Source organism: Tinamus guttatus, unplaced genomic scaffold (genome assembly GCF_059628265.1).
Source record: "Tinamus guttatus ecotype Peru unplaced genomic scaffold, ASM5962826v1 Tinamus_guttatus_pri_ptg000652l, whole genome shotgun sequence".
NCBI classification, from domain to species: domain Eukaryota; kingdom Metazoa; phylum Chordata; class Aves; order Tinamiformes; family Tinamidae; genus Tinamus; species Tinamus guttatus.
The window spans coordinates 330,255-350,644 of NW_028289186.1; the positions used below are offsets into that span (position 1 = coordinate 330,255).

The following is a 20,390-nucleotide window of genomic DNA, read 5'->3' on the forward strand; positions in this document are numbered from 1 at the left end:
AGGCTGCTCATGGCTTTCAGAATTAACATTGCATTTCTGGTTTACTTCACTGAGGTGGCAGATGAGCTCTGTACACAGCTCTTGCTGTGGCTCTCCTGGTGACATAGGTACTAATCACCATGTCCACATCCCCTTCCCAAGCCCTAGGCAGCAAAGCTCACGCATCTCCTGAAAGCAGCTGCAGAAATGCAAAGAAAAGGTATGTGCATTTGGGTACTTGTGGATGACTAGGAAAATAAAGAAAATCTCCTGTTCAAGGATTTATTTTTAATCAAATTCAGTCTTTCCCATTCTCTGCGCCCATCCTTTCTCCGAGGCAATCAAGTCAGCAGTTATTAGAGCTGAAGTAGTATTTAGATTTCGAGGTGCTCTGCAGTGTCCATGTTTGTTTTGCTCTCTCTTGCTCCACTGTTAAATCTTAAGCGTGACAAATGGGCCAGGTTTAGGAGCTGGTCAGTTCTGGTTCCTCCTGACACTCTGGACACAGAGTTCTGGAATCCAAATGAAGACATCATTAATTTAACAATGCCAAAGTTTTCAATTATGCTGAAATTTGGCGATGAGAAGAGGCTTTTTGACTTTGTGGTGGTGTTAAGCAGCTCCCCTTTGCTTTTTCGTGTGCATGCACACAAATCTAGACTGCAGCAAAAGCAAACTGGTTCCCTGTAGAGATAAGGAGCCTGAAGTGCTCAGATTCTTACTGCTCTGGGAGGAGGCAAGAAAACAAAATCCAGCATAATCCAAGCTTCTTCATTTGCCGAGGCAACCACAATTATCGTCCTGCTTAGAAAGACAGGATTGCAATTCCCATCAGGGCAGTTCACACAGCTCCAGGGACAGTTAAGAGGCTGTTCTTACCAGGTGAGGATGGTGAGAAGTCCTGTCCTTCAATAAAGCCCGCAGATCCAAACTGCTGATTGTGGGGTTATTGGAAGAGATGACATTTTCCCAGCCAACCAGGCAATGCTGTGAGAAAAGATGGGAATACTGCATGTGAATGCCTTCTCTGTTAGGCTGTTGTGGCCTAGTCTTTCTAAATAAGAAATTCTTCACAAGGAGCCTTGGGAAGATACTTAATTTTTGAGGAGCTTTCTATGACTGAAGGCAGACAGAAGAAATCTCTTCTAATAGAGTGAAATTGTGTATCTGTACACTTTTTTGCCTTTCACTGCTTAATTATTTCTAAACTGATCTCCTGCCTTGAGATAAGTTCAGAAAAGTCAAATTCCTGGATTCACAACTGACTCATCCATCTTGCCAAACCTCAAACCAGGCTTCTTTCTATGTCTTCCCTGGAAATCTCTAGGGCAGGCTGGGTCTGGCCAGTAATACTGCTTGTCGTGTTGCCAACTGGCTTGAATACAGGAGTAGTTCTACAGAAACAGTTTTAAACCCAAACTTGCAACAAACTGCTGATTTTGTCTGACCACTATACAATCTGTATATTCCACAGAAGTTTTTCACCTAGACTCTCTAACATGTGTGGAAAGAAACAGGCACTCTTAGCTATGGTTCTTCTGGTGATTCCTAAAACACGTTAGATGACTCATGCCCCATAAGTTTACAGCTCCATACGACACTTCTTTTCCTCAGTGCAAAGCTTTTTGAGATTCTCTCTATAGAGGGTGATATACAGTACACTGGTTACATGCTTCCACACTCATCCCTTTGTGTATCAGTGGATTTCTTGCTGTTTCAGTATCCCAGATCAGAACCCCTTCACAGACCAGGGACCTGCCATTCACAGAGCTCAGAAATTTCAGTGCAACCACTGCCCGAGTGATCGAGTCTCAGATTCTCTTTCTCTCTTGCACTGTTACAACAACCAAAGTAGTTTTTACTACTAGCAAGAAGAGAGTAACTCACCGAGGGTAAAGCCAGACTGTCAGCGGGTTCAAAGCTTTTCCTGCGATGGGCTTTGTATTTGTAGGGAGCCATAAGGGTAGACCTGGGAATGCTGACCCTGCAACCACAGAAGGGAAATAATTGCCTACACCTCCCTCAAGGTATCAGGTATCTCCTCTCCTTCCCCACTCAAAATCCAAGGGTCTAATCCCAAAGTTAACAAATTGAAATAGTTTCAGATTAGCACCTTAGAACATTTAACATGTACAGTTCAGGTTCTGGACTGAATTAAGATGCATTTATACCCGACTTCAACACTGTTTCTACTTCAAGAAGAGATCCCTGCTATTCTTCGTGGTTTTTAAGCCAGACATCTCTCTACTTTGAGAACATCACACTTCTAAGCAGCTATTTCACAGAACCACAGAATGATTTTGAAACTGTCTTCTCCATCATAGAATGAGCTTTTTCTTCTCCATTGTAATATGCTGAACTCGAGGAGCCAAAGTAATAGTTCTCATCTACCTCACGTTGGCTGGCTCCTCCTGAGTCCCTGGGGGCCAGTAGGTTCGTGGGATCTTACACACAGGGCACGCAGATTCTGAATCCACAGGGACAGTGAAGAGACGCTGATTTAGTCGATAACAGTAAACACCTGCGCAGATCAGAGAATCATCACTGCATTTCTAGTTTGCCAGTAGGCTCCTAAAACCAGGCCACAAATCTTTCTTTTACTACAGTGGCAATACATGTGTTCTACAGAGACAGAGCTGCTTTTCAAAAAAATATATTTTACATTTCTTGTCCCCAAATAGGTTCCTAAAAAGCAAAACCAAAATTCAACATCCTAAACTTAAATAGAACTGAGTCAATTACAGGAAACTCTGAAAAAAATAATGACTCTGATTGAGAGAGGATCCCTAGAAGACTCAAGACTCTTCAGAGTAGGAAGCTGAGTCTGGAGTAGAAGTAGCTGTTAAAAATAAAACACTCTTCTTTTACTTATACAGTATGGGGCTCTCCCCAAAAGACAGCCAAAGACTGCCCAGCGGTTTGCTGACCAAAACTAGATTAGGAAGAAATCTGATTTTACATTTATGAGAAATGTGATCTTACACTTATGGGAACTGGTTATCAAATCTGGTTCTTGCTCAGGAAACACAAAATCCAGAGCCTTGGGCCTAAACAAACAAACAAAACTGTCAGTGATTGGAAAGGACAGATGCTCTGAACAGACCCCACGTTCTCCAAGCATAAGCTTCTGCCTGGGAGGCAAAGTCCTGCAGAGCCATGCTTAGAGCCTCCCACTCCAGCCAGACTATACTTTCCACCAATCTACAGAGATCTGCTTCATCAAATCCCCTGGTATGCACTTACTGCAGGTGGTATTCATGGACACACGCTTCTCTGTTGGCCTGCCGAAATGCCTTCAGCTCGGCAAAATATTGGTCAGATTTTTCTGCTACTGAAGAGTTTGTATCTAAGAGTCCTAAGAAGATCAACAGAAACATTCAAGAACGTTTTGCACCTGGTATCACACAAAAGACTCAGGACCGTAGTACCAGAGAGGGGATAATGAGGAGAGCTTATCATCATGTCAAGCCAGAGATTTCACTATGCGTGTGTTTTCAATCTTCACATTACCCCATCATGCTGAAAACTTTGCTTCATGTTTAGGACTCACCTGCAATCCAGTCATAACCCAGGAAAGGACGTGCAGACCAACTACTCGCAGGAATGGTGCATTCCACAGGCTCAGGTTGAAATGTCACACGACCAGCTTCCTTCCGCTGGAAAAAAAAACCCCAAAACCAAATTCAGAAAGACTTCCTGTACCTCCAGCAGCTAAGATACAGCTTGGGAGGTAGGTGGCAGCTGCTTAAATAGGGCAGCTGCAGCCTAGTTTGAGGCTGCATTCTGTCTATATCCCTAGCAGCAATCTGCTTACCAGCCCTTGGACTTCTCAAGCTGTGAAACAGAAAGAGGAGGCAAATGACTTGCCCAAAGTCAGGTAGAAAGTCTATACAAGGACTTTCCACCGAATGCCAGAATACCTGCATCACATGTCCCCAAAGAGCAGGCCAATCATGCCAACAGCCTTAAGTAAACAAGCTAAGTAGCATCAGCTGTTCTCCCTGAGCACCCGCAAATGGCACAAAGTCTTCAAGGCCAAGAAACTACAGAATCTCCCTGTGATTCAACAGTTAAAGAAAGCAGGCATGGAATGAGCTGCTGACAGCCTCTGGCTGCTAAAATAGGGCACCGTTCTAATCCTGACTTCTAATTTAAACATTTTTTTCTTGACCTTTTCCTCCATCTCCCTACTAAGTTGTAAAAATGAATGAGGCGCTGGTTTCAGCATTTACCTTCAACTGTTTGGACTCAGATGTCAGCAGGATTGATTTAGGGGTTATGGGCTCTTTAATGAGGGCAACCTTGCTGGTCTCTTCATTTTGTATTTTGCTCAGTGATGAGTCCAGATGAGCTGTAAGCTGGTCTCCCTCTTGGAGACTGTGTAAGAGAATGGATTGTTTTCTATTCTTTCCATGTCCCAGATGGAAGGATTCTTTCTCTGCCCTTTTTGAGGCACGGTCATCCCTATCCACTCTAGATGTTTCTCTGCCACTTGTAATGATTGCAGACACTGGCAAAGCATTTTGCTTTTTCCCAGGGAAGCTGGAATCTGAACCTACTTCTTTCTGCATCTTTGCTTGCTGTTGCTTGTCCCCTCTGTCATTCCTGCTGAGCATCATGTGTCCGAGTGATGAGCAGAGGGCAGCCCTGGCTGCATGAGCTCTGGGCTCCAAAGAGACCAACACTGCTGGATCAGCTGCAGCCTTTACAGCACCAACTTGGTTTTCCTTCTGTAAAGACAGAGACTTTCTTATCTCAGGACATTGTTCAAATTACAAACACTTCTCATTTGGACATTTCACTTAGGAGAAACTCAGCCTCTCAGTCTAGTCTGCCTACCCCCCTAAGATCCTGATAGGAATAAATACTGTTTACAAGACTATGTTGTTAAATGTTTGGAGAACATAAAACAGGGATCCACTGAGAGTTATACACAGTTTCTTTTCTAAGTGGACAAGCTGCTAAATTCTCAGCCTTTATGCTGAGAGGCAATTAGAGGATTACATTCCAGGATGCTTCTTCCTAACTTAGCTAGAGAAACCCTCTTAGGTATGAAGAGAACTCTGAAGCCTTTGCAATGAGCACATAATTGAGGATAAGCATTAACAGCAGCTCTAGCTACTTTTCTGATTTCATACTCTATACTCTGACAGTTGATCCATGTGTAAAGATCTCCTTTACCAACCAATTGCACTGGCAGAGCTGCTGTCTGCCATTTTAAACCCATTTGCTTCCTGGCACTTCTAGCACTGACTAAACACATACCCCTCTCTCAGACACAGGGACAGATACTTCAGTAGCTTTTTTTTCATGAAGAGATGCTGGAAAGAGTAGTTTTCTGGGAAGGTTTTTTCTGATCTCTTCCTGTTTTATTCTGAGCCTTTCGAGAAGGTCCAGGTTGGCCTGCTGCAGCTTCTTCAAGTGTTCTAACTCCATCCTAAGGACACCTTTTCCTGTAAAACCAGAAAAAGAGCGAATGACATGATTGCAGCATTAGCAAAACAGCAGATTCAGGACAAACCAGCTAGTTACACTTTCAGAAGGTTCTTTATAATAATCACTTGTAGGTGTTGGAATACTGGGTGCTATCATTGCTCCTGAGAAACCGGTCAATCTCAAAACTCTTTAAGCTCTCTAAGAGCTATCATCACCACACACATTTCCCTTCCCTCAGATGTGCAGTCAGATATTTTGGGCTAAGAATCTGGTGGCTGACTCAGTGGAGATAAACTTTTACAGAGGAAACACCATGAAAAACAGTTATGTCAAAAAGCCAGATGAGAGACATCCTCTCATTCAGAGACTGAGAGAATAATCACACGTAATTCTGCTTTACTATTTTTTAAATCAAAGTTCATATTGTGATATTGATAAGCTTATATGTTCAAAATATGAACAGTGAATATTAGTTAAATCATTATATCATTAGTCAAAACTATCCTCTACATTCCCCAGCCAGGAAGACCACAAAAACTCAGTGATGGCTCAAATCTGGGCTAGGGGTCACGTAGTTCTAAGACTATTAATCACTAAACATTAATATCTTTGTACCAGGAATGAAGAGGAGTAAGTTAAACAAGAACAACAAAATAGAAGCTTGTTTTGGAAGAAGCTGTCCAACATAGACACAACATAATAAGCTCCTCTAAGTTTGCAGATGTTTTACTAAAGAAAAATAAGAAATAACCCTTGGCTAAAGTGATCACTGATGTTTCCTAGTAAAACTTTTATCACGCTTCCCTAGGACCTTTAGTTCTAAAGGAATCCTGAACTCTTCTCCAAAGGGCATCTGATTTGTTTTGGCACGTGGAACCATAGCAACTGGAGGCAAGGACACAAATCTAGGAGTACTGGGAGGAATGGCGAGCGGTACTAACCAAATAATTGAACACTGCATTAGTGGAGTTAATGCACTTAAAATATACTCAAAGCAGTTAAAATGTACTTAAAGTACATTTGAGACCGAGCAAAACCAAGGTTCTCAATTCGGAGGACAAAGCTAACAGCATCATTGCTTATCAGAAAGCAAGTATTATGAAAAGAAAAAAAAAAACCCACCACACCACAGACACAAGACATCAGTCGAGGGACTTTTGGTGAGGGTTTTGCCAGATGAGGGCCACTCTGCATGATCTGCAAGAAGCTGCTAATCCTTCGGCCTCCACCTCGCGTGCTCCCTGCCACATCAAGCTTACGAAACCACTTTAGAATGCTTTGCGAAAGGGAGTTTAGATTCTTTCAGTTAAAAGAAAAAAAAGAAAAGAAAGAAAAAAACTAAAACTGGAAACTAAATGCAAGCAGGAAAGATTTCCAACAGTTGATTAATGTACGGCAGAGAGGCCCACGGGTATTCCTTGTGAAATTACCCCTTAGGGAGCCAGTTTCTCCACCATGTGGTAACCAACCCCGCGGTGGGTGTGAGGGGGGCTGGGGGTGTTGGCTACCGAGTGGCGGAGAAACTCGCCCCTCTAAAGGCCAGAGCAGGGCCTGGGGAGGCGGCGGGCCCCGCCACAGCAGCCGCTGTGGGGACCGCAGGGCTAAACCCCCTTTCTCCTCTTTTCCGCCGCGTTTCAGACCCACCTTCGCTGCTCCCGGCCTCTCGGGCCCGCGGGGCCACGCGGGGGCTCCCCGGGCCGCGGCTGCGGGACTTGCCCGGGCAGCCCGGCCCCGCCTCCGCCGCGCGCAGCCGCCGCTCCGCCCCTGCGGAAGGACAACGGCTCCATGGAGGGAGGAATGTCCCGAACTGCCCCCGCCAAGAACCCCGCGCTAAAGCGGCAGCCTCTCCCTCGCGGCCCTAAAACTGCAGCTTTTCCCTCACGGCCCTAAAGCGGCAGCTTCTCTCCCTCACGGCCCTAAAGCGGCAGCCTCTCCCTCTCACAGCCCTAAAGCGGCAGCTTCTCTCCCTCGCGGCCCTAAAACTGCAGCTTTTCCCTCACGGCCCTAAAGCGGCAGCTTCTCTCCCTCACGGCCCTAAAGCGGCAGCCTCTCCCTCTCACAGCCCTAAAGCGGCAGCCTCTCTCTCTCTCTCACAGCCCTAGAACTGCAGCTTCTCTCCCTCGCGGCCCTAAAGCGGCAGCTTCTCTCCCTCACGGCCCTAGAACTGCAGCTTCTCTCCCTCACAGCCCTAAGCCCGCTACCGTCAAACAAAACACTGGGTACAACGGCCCTGTTGCTGGCTGTTACTTGGTACAAGTAGCTGTTCAGCCTGGATTATAGTTACGGCTCGAGCCTTTACAGAAAGTCACGCAGGACACAGCAGGAGAAATCATTTTCCCAATTCATTTTTTTTTTATTTTGGTTTCCAATGTTTACAGCCTTGATACAGGAATAATTCATGCAAATTTATCACCTTAAGTACAGCAGACAGAAAACTCACTGGTAAGAGTATTTTGAAGAGCTCCATGGACATAACAACAAAAATAGGTAGCAGCAATAAGATAAAGTGCATTTACCTGGCCTTCTTTAATAAGAGTTTGGGGAGCTTGCTCCTAGAATTACTTGTTCTAAGGATTATTTATCGTTACCTATGGAAAGCAGAAGATAAAAGCCTCCTTGCTGATAGTATTCATTCCTCCCCCAGTCTGAATTAAAGAAGCACAGTCTCTTTTTATTTTTTAAAGAAGAATGCAACTCCTGGTCAATTCATTTAAACTCTGATTCTCAATGACTTGGTTTCTAGTGACAAGGATCACACATATACTTTAAAAAAAGAAAAAAAAAAAAAAAAAAAAAGTTCCCTGCTCATGCTAGCAGTTTTGTTTCTTAAAAAATTCCAGTGGTTCTTCCCCCCTTCTATAGGTTATGTTTGAATGTCCCAGCAAGAAAGTGTGCCTTACCAAAATCTGAGCTGTACCAGAAACACACACAACAGCAAGACACCATTTTCTAAGAATGTGCCAATCTTTTCCACTTTACAGATCAAGCACCAGCTCTGAAGTTCAGATCATTTATTGGATTTCCCCTTTAGGCCTGTTAAAAAGATGGCAGCAGCACAAACCTTCAAGCCTGGTCAGCTCCCTTCTAGAGCTGTTGATTAATGGAATCAACAAAATCCCCCTTGTATCAGGGACGTGCTTAGTGTTTAACTCAGCTGCATAGTACGCAGTTTATTATAGATGCCGAAGGGACAGCCTGGGAGATACGAGTCTCAACCTACCCCAGCTTCTAATTGATCCAGGATAGCCCAGATCTTGCTGTAAAGATTAAAACAGCTTCAAGTATTTACTGTACAGAACTTTCTGTAGTTCTGAACTCGCAGCTGGGACCTGCTCACAGACAACCCATATTTTCTGATATATTTGATGCTGGACAGATTTACATTCACATTAACCCCAAGACTGTAGTTCCCAATTTTGGATTCCTTAGGGATTGGGGGTGGGGGAACAGAAAGGTCATATCTAAAATATGTGATATAATACTCATCTACTAAGTAGAAAAAAATATTTTGCAACAGGGGAATCTGATCCTAGTGCTACTGAAATCAGTGGGAATTTCTTCACCAATTACAATACGAAGAGATTCAAGTCCTTGCAATTCCTAAATCTTAGACTCAAAGTTAAAAATTGCACAGGGGAAAACCCAAAGATCAATTTGACCTGTCTGCCAGTAGAGAGCATTAAAAAAAAATTCATATTAATCATGTTACTGCATTGACTATTCTATCTTATGGAAACTCTACACAGAGCAAAATCTCTTACGGTTTGTAATCCACGTGCTGTCTGTGTGGCCAAGTAGCGGTAATGGAATTCCAAAGTACTGCTTCCAGAAACACAGCTATGCATTTCCAGGAAAATGCATTCATCAGTTTATCTCATAATGCAATTATCTGCATTGTCAGCTGGCTTTCCTTTTTCAGTCCCGATTTCTTCCTCAATAAGATGCCAAATTATCAAGACATCAAAATGAATACTAGCTCCTTTACAGCACAAACTATTTGTTGATGACATGAAACAGGAGAGGTTGCTTTGTTGAACGAGACCTCTAAAGAGGAAGAAAGCAAATCCAAATACAGTTTACTAAAGCAAAATCTTATTCTCTCTTACTCTGGGAGGTAACTGGTTTTGGTCATAGTTTTGAACACGCTGACAGCAATGAACTTTTCTATGAAGAGATAAGGTGCAGCTGGTTGTCATATTTTGTAGTATCGTTAACCTAGGAGATACGCTGACATGGACTTTAAAAGTCCTGTGAAAGCATCTTTACACCTGTGTGTCACAGAAATCAGTGTTTAGACAAGTCACACATACATGAACTTGGGGCTTTGAATGCAAAAAGTTCTATCTGCCTGTAGTAAAATGACTGAATCCAAACTGAAAGATGTGTTATAATGACTTAATGTGATTAAACGTTTGCTATTTTAAGCTGACCAAATTTTTAAACTGACCAAACTGTTACCATTTCATTTTGCTTTAAAAAGCCCCCTGTTAAGGTATGAGGCAGACATTACTTCTGAAGTAGTCCAGCCTCCCAAGCAGGAAAAACAAGTTACAAACAGCTAGTGTTTAGAGGTGGGACACGAAACGGGAAAGCAGAATCCTACTGTTCACACAGTGGAAACGTAGTAACTGGCTTTTGCTTATCCCTTTGGGGATTCCATCACCCACCATGTTCTCTGCAGTAAATAAGAGAGCACTGAGGGGAAACCGCTGATTTTCTTTTCTTCTCACACTATCTGCTTTGTTGCAGGTATTGGTGTGTGAACATGTTGAGTTCACTGTCCAGCCAACCTGCCTTATTCCTGCCAAGACAAAAAAAGTCCTTATTAGATGAAAAGAAGTCTCTATTAAATGAAAAGAATAGCTTTTCTCAAGTTAATCCGAAAGAAGCATGACTAAAACTCGTCAACAGTAAGGCACAGGTAGAGATCTATTCCAAAATGATGCCCTCCAGGTCAGGGACACTTGTTTGCTAACTTGAATTTGAGTTTGGGATTGCCAAAATCTTGAGTATAGCTTCAAAGTGATCTTATCCTTTCTGCAAGTAAGAAATATTTAGAGGAAAAAGAAGAACAACAAAAAAATCCATACACACACACACCCCAAAGCTTCCCAGCTCAACCTTTTAAGGGTAAAGAAACACATTTGATTCTGTTGTATAAAACATATGAGGCAGAGACCTTCCTAGGAGTAGAGGACTTGATTTTTAGGAAAGGGGAAAGGAACTGTAATTCTGAACAAATCAAGAGCAAGACAAAACAGTTGTTTGATGAGGGAGAAGGTGAGGTGTGACAGTGCAGGGTCTTAGCATCTTTCCTTCTTCTAGCAGGAGAAAAAAAAAGAATAGAGTTGTCCACTGCTCACTGATCCCTCAAGAATCTCTCTTCTCCCTCAGTATCCAAGAGACAGAGACTACACGATATTGCCATAGCATTAAAGTGAGGCTTTGTAATAGATGGCAACAAATTATTTTTCAGATAATAGTGTAAGGGGAAGGCTATCTGGCAGAGAAAGAGGTTTGATATCTTCACATCAAAAGCTATGGTATCACTGCACTAAAAAGATGCATCATAATCTGAGTAATTTGTAGCAAACTTTACATTGCAGAAAAAAACATTATATACAGATGTTTGTGCATAAGTGACAATAAAGTCTAACCTGAGCAATTTGGCTTTGCTCTGCAGTGAATCCAAAACTTCAATTTTTTTATTCATGGCAGAAATCTCCTGCTCAAGATTCTCCCGTGTGACATCCACTTGCTGACACAAGTGAGCAAATGTTCCAGCAAGCTCTCTACAAAACAAGACAGAGAAGAGTTAGAGATGAAGAAAGGTAAGATCAAGCACCAGATTCAAGAAATAAACCCTTTTGATGTGCAGTGATGATACTGACTCTGGAAAGCTCACAATGAAAACATCTTTCTATTTCTTCATGAAAATCTTTCAGAGACAAAGCAACATGATTTGAAAGATTCAAGCACATCATGTCAAGATTAATGTTTAAAATCAACCAAATGCTGGTGAGCAACCAAACAACAGGCAGCTCACCAAACATAATACTGTTTTAAAACACAGGTATAATCATATTTTTAAAACGAGTTCGATACACAGAACTGTCTTGTTTTTGCAAACAATACTATGTTAAAAAACAAACAAAAAACAACAAACACAGAAGTCAGGGAAGACTTTAGCTGAATGTAGGCAACTCACTGTTGGACTTGATGGCTGCAATTGGAACCTGTATAACTGACGATGAGCTGCAGTTTCTCACCAGCGTACTCTACAAACTGGCGTTTGAAAGCTCTCTCCTTTGCTTTTGTGGTCCAAGTGAGACGTTCGTATACATAAAGGAGCCCATAAAGGCCCAAAGAAAGAGCAATAAGTCTCCAACCCACAGCCTTCCAGACCTAAAATCAACACATGAAACAAGCAGACAAAATAAAGCCATGACCATCAGTCAAGAACAACGCTAGCTCTTTACAGTCATCATTTAAACTACACTTACAAGTGCAAAAGCAAATTCTGCTGTTCACAGATTGTCTGTTTCTGAGGTAAAAAGCATTTTTTAGACAACAATCTTCCCTTTGAGCAGTCATCTGTCCTTAGACACTGATGCTAGAATACTATGTAGATAAGGGACTGACCCAATACTAAAGTTACCAAGTAACTTTAGTTACATCTGCTACTCTGCTGTAGTTTTAGGATTCAAAACATGTATTTTTTCCAGAAGTTTTTTTTAAAAAAAAAAGAGAAGGAAGTTCTTTCCTAAGAAATTGAGGCATAGTATCTAAAATTAAGCACACTCATTCCCTTCCAGGAATGCAGATGCATACAATCAGAGGCCACTGGCAGAAATTTCATTTTCAATCTCTGTTTTGATTCTTCTGTCAATAGGAAAAGAAAAAATATTTATTTTTCCTTTTATTCTCCCAAAAATATCAGAAATAACTTTATGGGATTTTTTTTGGTAATTTGCTTTCATTTAGCTTCACAACCTGGCTCCAAACCTAACTAGTAGGTAAAATAAGCTCAATATCTATACACAAATGGAAGATTTAAGGAGAACGTATTTTGATATCTGTCAATCACAAATATCTACAGAAATCAGTAGGGTAAGTACTTTTCAAATTAGTGCTCCAACAATATTTATATAAATGTTTCTCAGATTATCAACCCACCACGCCACCAACCACGAGGATCCCCATGGAAGTTCGGGAAGTTAATGAGGCCAATCCAGTCACCATAGACACCATGAGCTCTTCCTGGGTCATAGAACCCTGAGGCAAAGGAGGCAGACTGGGATTTGCTGGTGTTAAAGGGCGTTGAATCTAATCAGAAAAGCAGACAAAATAACAAAAAAGTACAGGAAAAAAAAAAAAAAGATTATACACACAGCCCTTCCCACCAATAAGGCATCAGCAGCCACTGGAATTAGCAAGTATTAGATCTACCACTGACCATGCAATGAGGTATCTTACCTGGTCATTATAGCCCATCAAGGCCCGACGACCATTCTTTGGTCCCAAAAACCTATTCACCAGCATTGTCCATCCAAGAGAGAAATGGAATTCTATGTCCTCTTGGAAGTCAGCACAAAGCTTGTCACAGTTCAGATCATAGCTGAGCGTAAAGCACTGTCGAGGAATTAACATATCTATCTGGCCCCGCAAAGACACTGGGAGAAGGGGTTTTAAACCATCTGCATAGAGAGCAAGCAAATACAGATACAAAAAGGCTGTTGGTTTCACTAGGATCAGCTGGACTTCTATTCTGTAATCAGAGTACTTATTGATTGCTCTATTTTTGCAGTTATTGTTATTAGTATCTTTAAGTTCCTATGGCCAAATATCTTGCAAAGTAAAATACATCTCACAGAAAACATTCTTCAGTGCTTAGACCTTTACATCAGCTCACAAATAAATCTTTCTGTGGACCTTCCCAAATCCCTCGGGTAGCATGCAAAGTTTATAGTTCAGCAACGGCTTGGAAAACAATCTGAGGACAAATTTTAAAAGGCACTTAGGTGCCATACTCTGTCCACACTCTATTAAAGGCTACATGCAGACAAGCTTCTAATTATGAGTCACCTGTGTTTCATTAATATCCTGGCCTAAGAATTTCTGAAGCTTCCAAAGGCATGATTCCTCTCTCATTCTCACAAAGGATTAAGCAGACTGATCACATTTTTTAGCAAATCAGGGCACAAGTTCAGGCACAAAGTAGAAAAAGGATGAATAACTACTCCAGAAGCTAAGCAGCTACCAGCTGTCTATCAGCAAGAGCAAAAAGAACCACAGAATATCCATCTAGTTGTTTTGTATTACAGTAAAGGAAAGAGAAAGAGAAATACTGTCTGCTGATCTGACCTATCATTTCTTGCTGCATTGTCTGCAGGGAAGCTGTGATAGCATTGGAGCAACGGTCCGACATGTTACGGCCCAGACCTTCCTCAATGTGCTTATGTAGCTCCTGACAGAAACAAACAAAAGAGTTATTGAGCTTAAAAACAGCTAAGATGCAACTCAAGTTCCAGTATGCCCCTCCACAATGCAAGATAAATATGAAAGGCTTCGTTCACACCCTAAAGGGCAAAATGAAATCTCAAAGAGCTGGCATAATTGCTGTCTCAGACCAAAATAAGGCCTGCTCGCACAGATTATGCGGTCTGTAAAAAGCAAACATCACTTACGTTCTTGTAAACTTTAAGAACAACTTGAGACGGATGGAAATCTGCTTGGTATTCATCTACCAACACTGAAAGCCGTCTAATTTCTTCAGCCATTGCATTTGATACCTGGAGAAACAGCCACAGAGGACAGAGTTACTAAACAATCTGTTTCAAGGAGAGATAGAAACTACCACTTGAATCACACATTTCTTAACAAGCACTAACAACCAGGCACTATGATTTTGCAGAGGGCCTTTGTGGGCCAAACGCAAAATGCAATCTTTGCGACATGCAAACCAAAAATGTTTTATCGATCATGGCTCAGAAATACAGAGACCTATGTTCTGCACAGCAATGAAGACCACGCTGGTGACTCTTTCAGATCATCTCTTTTCTGCTTTTAAGCACTCGCTTTTCTTTACCTGTCTCTCCACTTCTTCTGTGATCTGTTTTATCTTCCGCTTATAGTCTTGAGTAAGGAGCTCCAGCTGTTTATCAATAAAACCTAAACGTTCCTGTCGCTCCTCTCGCATTTCCAGACAGTAAACTCTGATGGAAAAAAGAAGTGCTCATCAAAAAGCCAGGTTAGCACATCTCTGAGCTACAAGTACTTTCGGGGTTCTGAAGATGAGAGAGATTTTCAAAGGCAACAGCACAAGGCAAAGGCACAAAGTCCAAAGGCAAAAAGTGGCAATATCTAAAATGCATTATGCATATAGAGGACAAAAAGGAGGGTCCCCCTCTAATACTCTTTTTGTTTATTAAAGGCAAAACTACTACTGGTACATGGTCCTCCCAATTCCAAACACTCTGCACTTAAAATGCAAAGCAGAATGCAGAGGTGCTCCCATTCCCTTGGAATACCCCCAGAATGCAAGCACCAAGCATCAGCATCTCCTCACCGCTGTTCCTGGGCAGCAACATGCACAGAATCCATGATAAGACGAACATCTTCAGCAATCTGCTTTGCTCTCACTGTATGCTGCTCAAATTTTGTTTTTACTGCAGACTGCGAGATACATTCCTGCATACAAGAGGCAGCCAAGATTAGCAGCAGTCAGAAGCATACTAACCCAGTTTCTTTCCCATATCATTTATTTCCAAGATAGGGTCCATTCCATTACTCTTAGTTCCCAGCCACTCAGGAATATAACTTAAAAAGAAAGTTAGCACATGTAACACCCACCTCAAATCTTCTTTCAAAGTTCTGAAACTCAAACATTCTCACTTGAAATCCATCTGCCAATGCTCCACCTGAGGAAAGTACAAAACAACCACTTAAATTTCATGAAAGCAATCAAATTTTGGACACCAGGAAACACTCCTGCTTTACTCTGAGGCCAACGCAGTAGAGCTTCTGCTGAGTTATCTCATTTGGTTTTTGTTGCTCTTTAATAGAGAATATATAAAACTGCAGAGTATCATACTATCTTCTTCCCTTAAAAGAAAATGTAAATTTCTGCCAGCTTTCCTCACCTCCTTCTGGCATCCCTTGAGCCCTCTGAATCCTGGCATTCAGCACTTCCTTTGCTGACACAAAGAAAATCCGATCCCCTGCCTGGGCTCGATCCACCACAGCCAGCTCATCCACCAGGAAGCTGGTGCACCGCTCCATGTGCTGCCGACGCACCTGAAGGACAAAACCCACGCTCAGTTAAATCCTCTTGAGGCTCCGGGTCATAACAACCAGATCAGGCAATGAGATGCCCTCTGCTGGTCTAAGATACCAATATAAAAGAAAATAAAATTTACAGAATCTTCCAGAGGTTATCCAAGTGATGTAACATCAAGAGAGCCTGTGAAGCTCCTGGCTTCCAGCTCAGAAATGTGCAGTGTCCCATTCTGACCACTACCTTATACTCACTCAAGATTACACTACAGTGGTTAATATCTAAACTGTAAAATGATCATATCTAACACACTGTGATTCTAGGCCACAAAGAGCCGTGTCAAAATGGACTCCATAATGTTCACGGAAAAAAGAGAAATTTAAACACACCACAAACCTCTTCCATGTATTCTGGTTCAGAAGCAGACGCATCCCAGCGGTTATTTAAGATAAATATATTGGGTCGAGACAAACGTTCATTCACTTTGTGGAAGAACTGTTTCTCCTAAGAAAAAATGGAACGAAATCTCTTAAACACGTCAGTGTGTAAAATTGTAGCCAAATTCATATTCATTCAGCCAAATTCATTGCTGAACGTTAACAAAGAGACTTTAACATACGGTCTGCATCAACGTAGATTCAGAATTTGCCACCAGGACAAATACATCAGCATCTAAACAGAACTTGTCAATCCAGCTGTCCAGCTCAGTGGTTACATCAATGCCAGGGCTAGCAAGAAGAAGAAAAAAAACATTATTTTTGTTTGAAAAGATCTGAAGCAATTTAAACACAAACGAGTACAAATAAATGCTCCAGTTCTTTGGAAATTAATTCTCCAAGTGTAAGCTACACTATGTTCTGGGGCGTAATAATATGCAACCAAAAAAAAAAAACTGAAAGAGAAACTCTTTTAATTATGGAGAAGGATAGAAGAGTCAATTTCCTTACGTTTGCTAAATTTGTATTTGAAGACTTTTCTATGCTAACTCTGTGATAAGGAGAAAATGTAAGAAAACACTCTCACCTGTCCATCAGCACTAGGTCATCCTTTAAGAGAGGACATTTGGAATTGGGCCACATAACACTGACTAAACTGCCAGCATCCAGAAGTTCATCTTGATGAAGGGCATGAGCCAACTGGTTTACGGTCTGTTTGAGAAAGAGACGGACAATTTAAAAGATTTCCTATGTGCTAAAACCTGTTAAGGTAATTAACTCCTCATCAGAACTTTCCAGCTTAGGATCATTTCCAAGCATACCTTAACACTTTTCTTCTCCTCTGAGCCTTCAGTAAGCAGGAAGGCTTCTTGCCCATCTGTTCCTTCTACACGCAGGAAGCAATTGGTGGTGTGTCCAATCCCTGAAGGAAGGACTTTGTCCCATAGCATGGCATTTATCACGGTGCTTTTTCCATTGCTTGTCCTGACGGCAGAATAAAGAAAAGTACATCTGATTTTCTGAGATTTGGATAGAGTTGTTTTGGTATCAAAAGACAGGAAGTTCTCAAAACCTAAGCAGTTCCAGAAGTATTAACAAATTAGTTGCCCCAAGCAACCTGCAAAAAGACCACTCAATTTTCTTAATAATTCTCCAAATTAGACTGTTGTGTTCTATAATATTTATTTTCAATTTGCAGCAGGACTAGTACCAGGGATTTCAGCCACACGATGCATTTAGGAAGCTGGATCACTTATGTTTCTATAAATAATACTATTGGCTGCAATCCTAGAGATAGCAGTTGCTCTACTGAGTAGAGCAGTGTAGGCAAAACGAACAAGTGACTCACCTGCCAAAAAAAGCCACTTTCATGTGTCGCCTTGCCAGCACTTCACTAATGCCACTGACTTTTGAGAGGTAACCTTTGACTTCCAATACCTGCTCTTCTGTGGTGACAGGGTCAAGCTCCACATTCCTGTGTGTTTCTAAAAAAAAAAAAAATAAAACTATGCTTCAGAACTCTAGAAATAATCACACTAGTATCTGGTGAAACACCTCTGCAAGATTTAACACATGTAACAAAATAGCTTTGTGGGGAGCCCTGAAACCTGCCCTGAACCAATTTGCACCAACGTTTATCAACTGGAATCTCTTGCATTCCTAGTAAGGATTTTCATGCTTAAGACTACCTTAAGCAGAAGGGAGGTAACATTTCAAACACTCCAGCACCCTTAAAGAACCTGCTGTCTAAGTCTTAAGCTGTTAAAGCCAATTACTGGAACACATTACATGCCACTAATAGTGACCCTCAAAGGATCATAGAATACAAAGCCTAAAGGACTTTGCATTTTCCACTTCAAAAGCCCAAAACAACTTAAAAAAAAGAGAAAACATAACTAACATCTTTATATACACTGCTATAACGGGCATAAACTTAAAACAGCTTCAAAACATAAAGCCTGAGCTTCACACAATAGAGTGATTTTCTCTCCTTCATATAAATGTTGTAATCTAAAAATACAAATGTAGCAAGTGAAAATACAAAAAGGTCTAGTGCTGTTTAACTGAATGAATCATTTCTTGGCGTGTGCTCATGGGGAATTATTGAACCAGGCACACGACTCTTACAGACTGTGGTTCAAGAATAGAGCTTACCTTCCAGGAATGAGGAGCTCTCATTGATGTATGCAGCCAACTGCTCAAAGATACCATTGATTTTCTTCTTTGCAGTGACAAAATGTTTAAGCGGAGAAGCATTTACCTCAGCCATGTGTCTTTTATCCTTCTTCACTGCAACGATTGACTTGGAACGAGTAAACAACAGGGACATTGCGCTACAGGGCAAAACAACAGTAGTAAAGGTAACTTGTCAAGCATCAACTGCCATTTAACTAAGCCTCCTTCATTAAAAAGAAAGTGCAGACAACTACAGGATTCACATACAAATATTTACTTTCAAGAAAGTTATCTGTCTTTTACAAATAATTTACTTTATTTTCTCCAATTAGAAATTATCCAAACGCCAGAAGAGAAAGAAAAAAAAAAAAAAAAAAAAAAAAAACACCTTTCCTTCTCTCTTCCAACAGACAGGCTCCCAGCCCACAGCACTGACCCACTCGCCCACTTACTTAGAGGGTGGGAGTTATGTTTTCACAGGTGGGACATGGCCAGCACGAGTCTGCCTTGAGGTGAGCGATTCCTCTCCAGCCGCCCCTCTCTCTCCCTGTTCTGCCGCTCCTCCCGCGGCGCCGACTCCAGCCTGAAACTGCAGCAGAAGCGACACGGAAAGAGGCGCTGGGCACGTTCAAGTGCTCTAGCCCCGGCCACCTCCATCTCCTCAGGTCCCACAGGGCGGGCGGGAAGCGCGTGTCCCCCTCTTGCCTCACGAGAGGGCAGGAAGCGCGTGTCCCCCCACAGACGAAGGCGGGAAGCGCGTGTCCCCCCCTCGCCTCACGCGAAGTGGGGAATAGCGAGCGCCTCCTCCCCACGCCGTTCCGCGCACCTCTGAAGGGAGGCAGGACCCTGCCCGCCGCGGCCGCCTCTCCCCGGCGGACCCTGTCCCCCCCTGCCCCAGAGGGCCGCCGCAGCCTCCAGCAGCTTCGGGCGCGGCCGCTCGTCCCTTCCCTGTCCCCCTGGCAGGCGGCGCCCACCTCTCACCTTCACCGTCTCTCCAGCAAGGCCGCCATCTTACCCCCGCGACATCGTCGCGAGAGGCGCGCGCGTCATCACGCCGCGACTGCGGGGGCTCATGGGAGTCGTAGGCTGGGGGAGCCGCACTCCCCCTCCCTCCCAACGCGCGCGAGGGCTCACGGGAGCTGTAGGCGGCGCGGGAGGAAAGGGGAAGAAAATGGCGCCGTTGCTGGCGGAGTAACGACACCCCGCAACGACACCCCCAGCAATGACACCACTGCGGCCACCAAGCTCGGGTAAAGGTTTAATACAAACGGCCTGACTGAAACTGTACATCACTCGTGAGCATCAGGGAGCAGGAAGCCCCCTACCAACTGCAATCATGATACGGGGTAGAGAAGAAAAAACAAAACAAAACAAAACAAAAAAACAAAAAAAAAAAAGAAAAAACACAACGAAATACAATGAAAACTACATGGAATACATACACCTTTTTAATGCCTTCTCCATAATGGGCCTGTGAAGCCCCTTCCTTTGGTAACAGCATGAGAGTCACACGAGAGGGACCACAGTAACGAAAATAGTTAATTTTTGTGTTTTCGAACTGATTGTCCCTGGCTGGATTTTTCTCCCTTTGGTGTGCATGAGTGTGTAGCATTCAAACAGAGCTAAAAAAGCACGTGGGAAGCAGCAGAAAAGGGTTTATGGCACTTTCTTGGGGTCCCTTCAAGTGCAAGATGCTCTGTTAACGTCTTAAGAGCAACTCTGACTACATTCATAGAATCATAGAATCATAGAATCATAGAATGCTTAGGGTTGGAAGGGACCTCTAGAGATCATCTAGTCCAACCCCCCTGCATACGCAGGGACACCTAAAGCACGTGGCACAGGACTGCATCCAAGCGGGTTTTGAAGATCTCCAGAGAAGGAGACTCCACAACCTCTCTGGGCAGCCTGTTCCAGTGTTCTGTCACCCTCACTGTTAAGAAATTTTTCCTTAAGTTCCTATGGAATTTTTGATGTTTCAGTTTCCGGCCATTTCCTCTAGTCCTATCAGTGGCCACCACTGAAAAGAGGCCAGCACCATCCTCTGCACTCCCTCCCTTGAGGTATTTATATACACTGATTAGATC

The 20,390-nt window shown here is 42.7% G+C and overlaps 2 protein-coding genes across 4 annotated transcripts; both read right to left on the reverse strand.

The window, feature by feature from the left end:
- Window positions 1–203: 203 nt before the first annotated feature.
- Window positions 204–5,591, reverse strand: MIIP (migration and invasion inhibitory protein). Its single transcript, XM_010217991.2, is given in 10 exon segments — window positions 204–407; window positions 410–491; window positions 859–966; window positions 1,867–1,963; window positions 2,371–2,500; window positions 2,962–3,026; window positions 3,223–3,334; window positions 3,530–3,635; window positions 4,212–4,709; window positions 5,245–5,591. Coding segments are annotated over 10 exon segments (1,509 nt in total). The 5' UTR covers window positions 5,416–5,591; the 3' UTR covers window positions 204–267.
- A 4,370-nt stretch (window positions 5,592–9,961) lies between these two features.
- Window positions 9,962–18,859, reverse strand: MFN2 (mitofusin 2). 3 transcript variants are annotated; one of them, XM_088536196.1, is made up of 18 exons: window positions 18,756–18,859; window positions 18,283–18,461; window positions 17,477–17,612; window positions 16,950–17,112; window positions 16,715–16,839; window positions 16,311–16,419; window positions 16,088–16,195; window positions 15,558–15,711; window positions 15,268–15,335; window positions 14,984–15,105; window positions 14,504–14,630; window positions 14,103–14,207; window positions 13,780–13,882; window positions 12,892–13,112; window positions 12,592–12,741; window positions 11,624–11,820; window positions 11,073–11,207; window positions 9,962–10,216 (listed from the first exon to the last, which is right to left on the reverse strand). In XM_088536196.1, exons 2-18 carry the CDS (start codon window positions 18,455–18,457, stop codon window positions 10,147–10,149), a joined length of 2,268 nt encoding a protein of 755 aa, XP_088392322.1. In that variant the 5' UTR covers window positions 18,458–18,461; window positions 18,756–18,859; the 3' UTR covers window positions 9,962–10,146. The 3 variants fall into 3 exon arrangements, with proteins under 3 accessions (XP_088392322.1, XP_088392320.1, XP_088392323.1); XM_088536194.1 differs by lacking the exon at window positions 18,756–18,859 and having other exon boundaries at window positions 18,283–18,537; XM_088536197.1 differs by lacking the exons at window positions 9,962–10,216; window positions 11,073–11,207; window positions 11,624–11,820; window positions 18,756–18,859 and adding an exon at window positions 12,262–12,297 and having other exon boundaries at window positions 18,283–18,537.
- Between the last annotated feature and the right edge of the window lie 1,531 nt (window positions 18,860–20,390).

Coding starts and splice junctions, on each gene's coding strand:
- MFN2 (XM_088536196.1), bottom strand. CDS start 18,457: ATGTCCCTGTTGTTTACTCGTTCCAAGTCAATCGTTGCAGTGAAGAAG. Junction 16,196..16,310: donor AATCTACGTTGATGCAGACC/GTATGTTAAAGT, acceptor ATTTTTTCTTAG/GAGAAACAGTTCTTCCACAA. Junction 14,631..14,983: donor GTTGCTGCCCAGGAACAGCG/GTGAGGAGATGC, acceptor TTTTTCCATCAG/AGTTTACTGTCTGGAAATGC.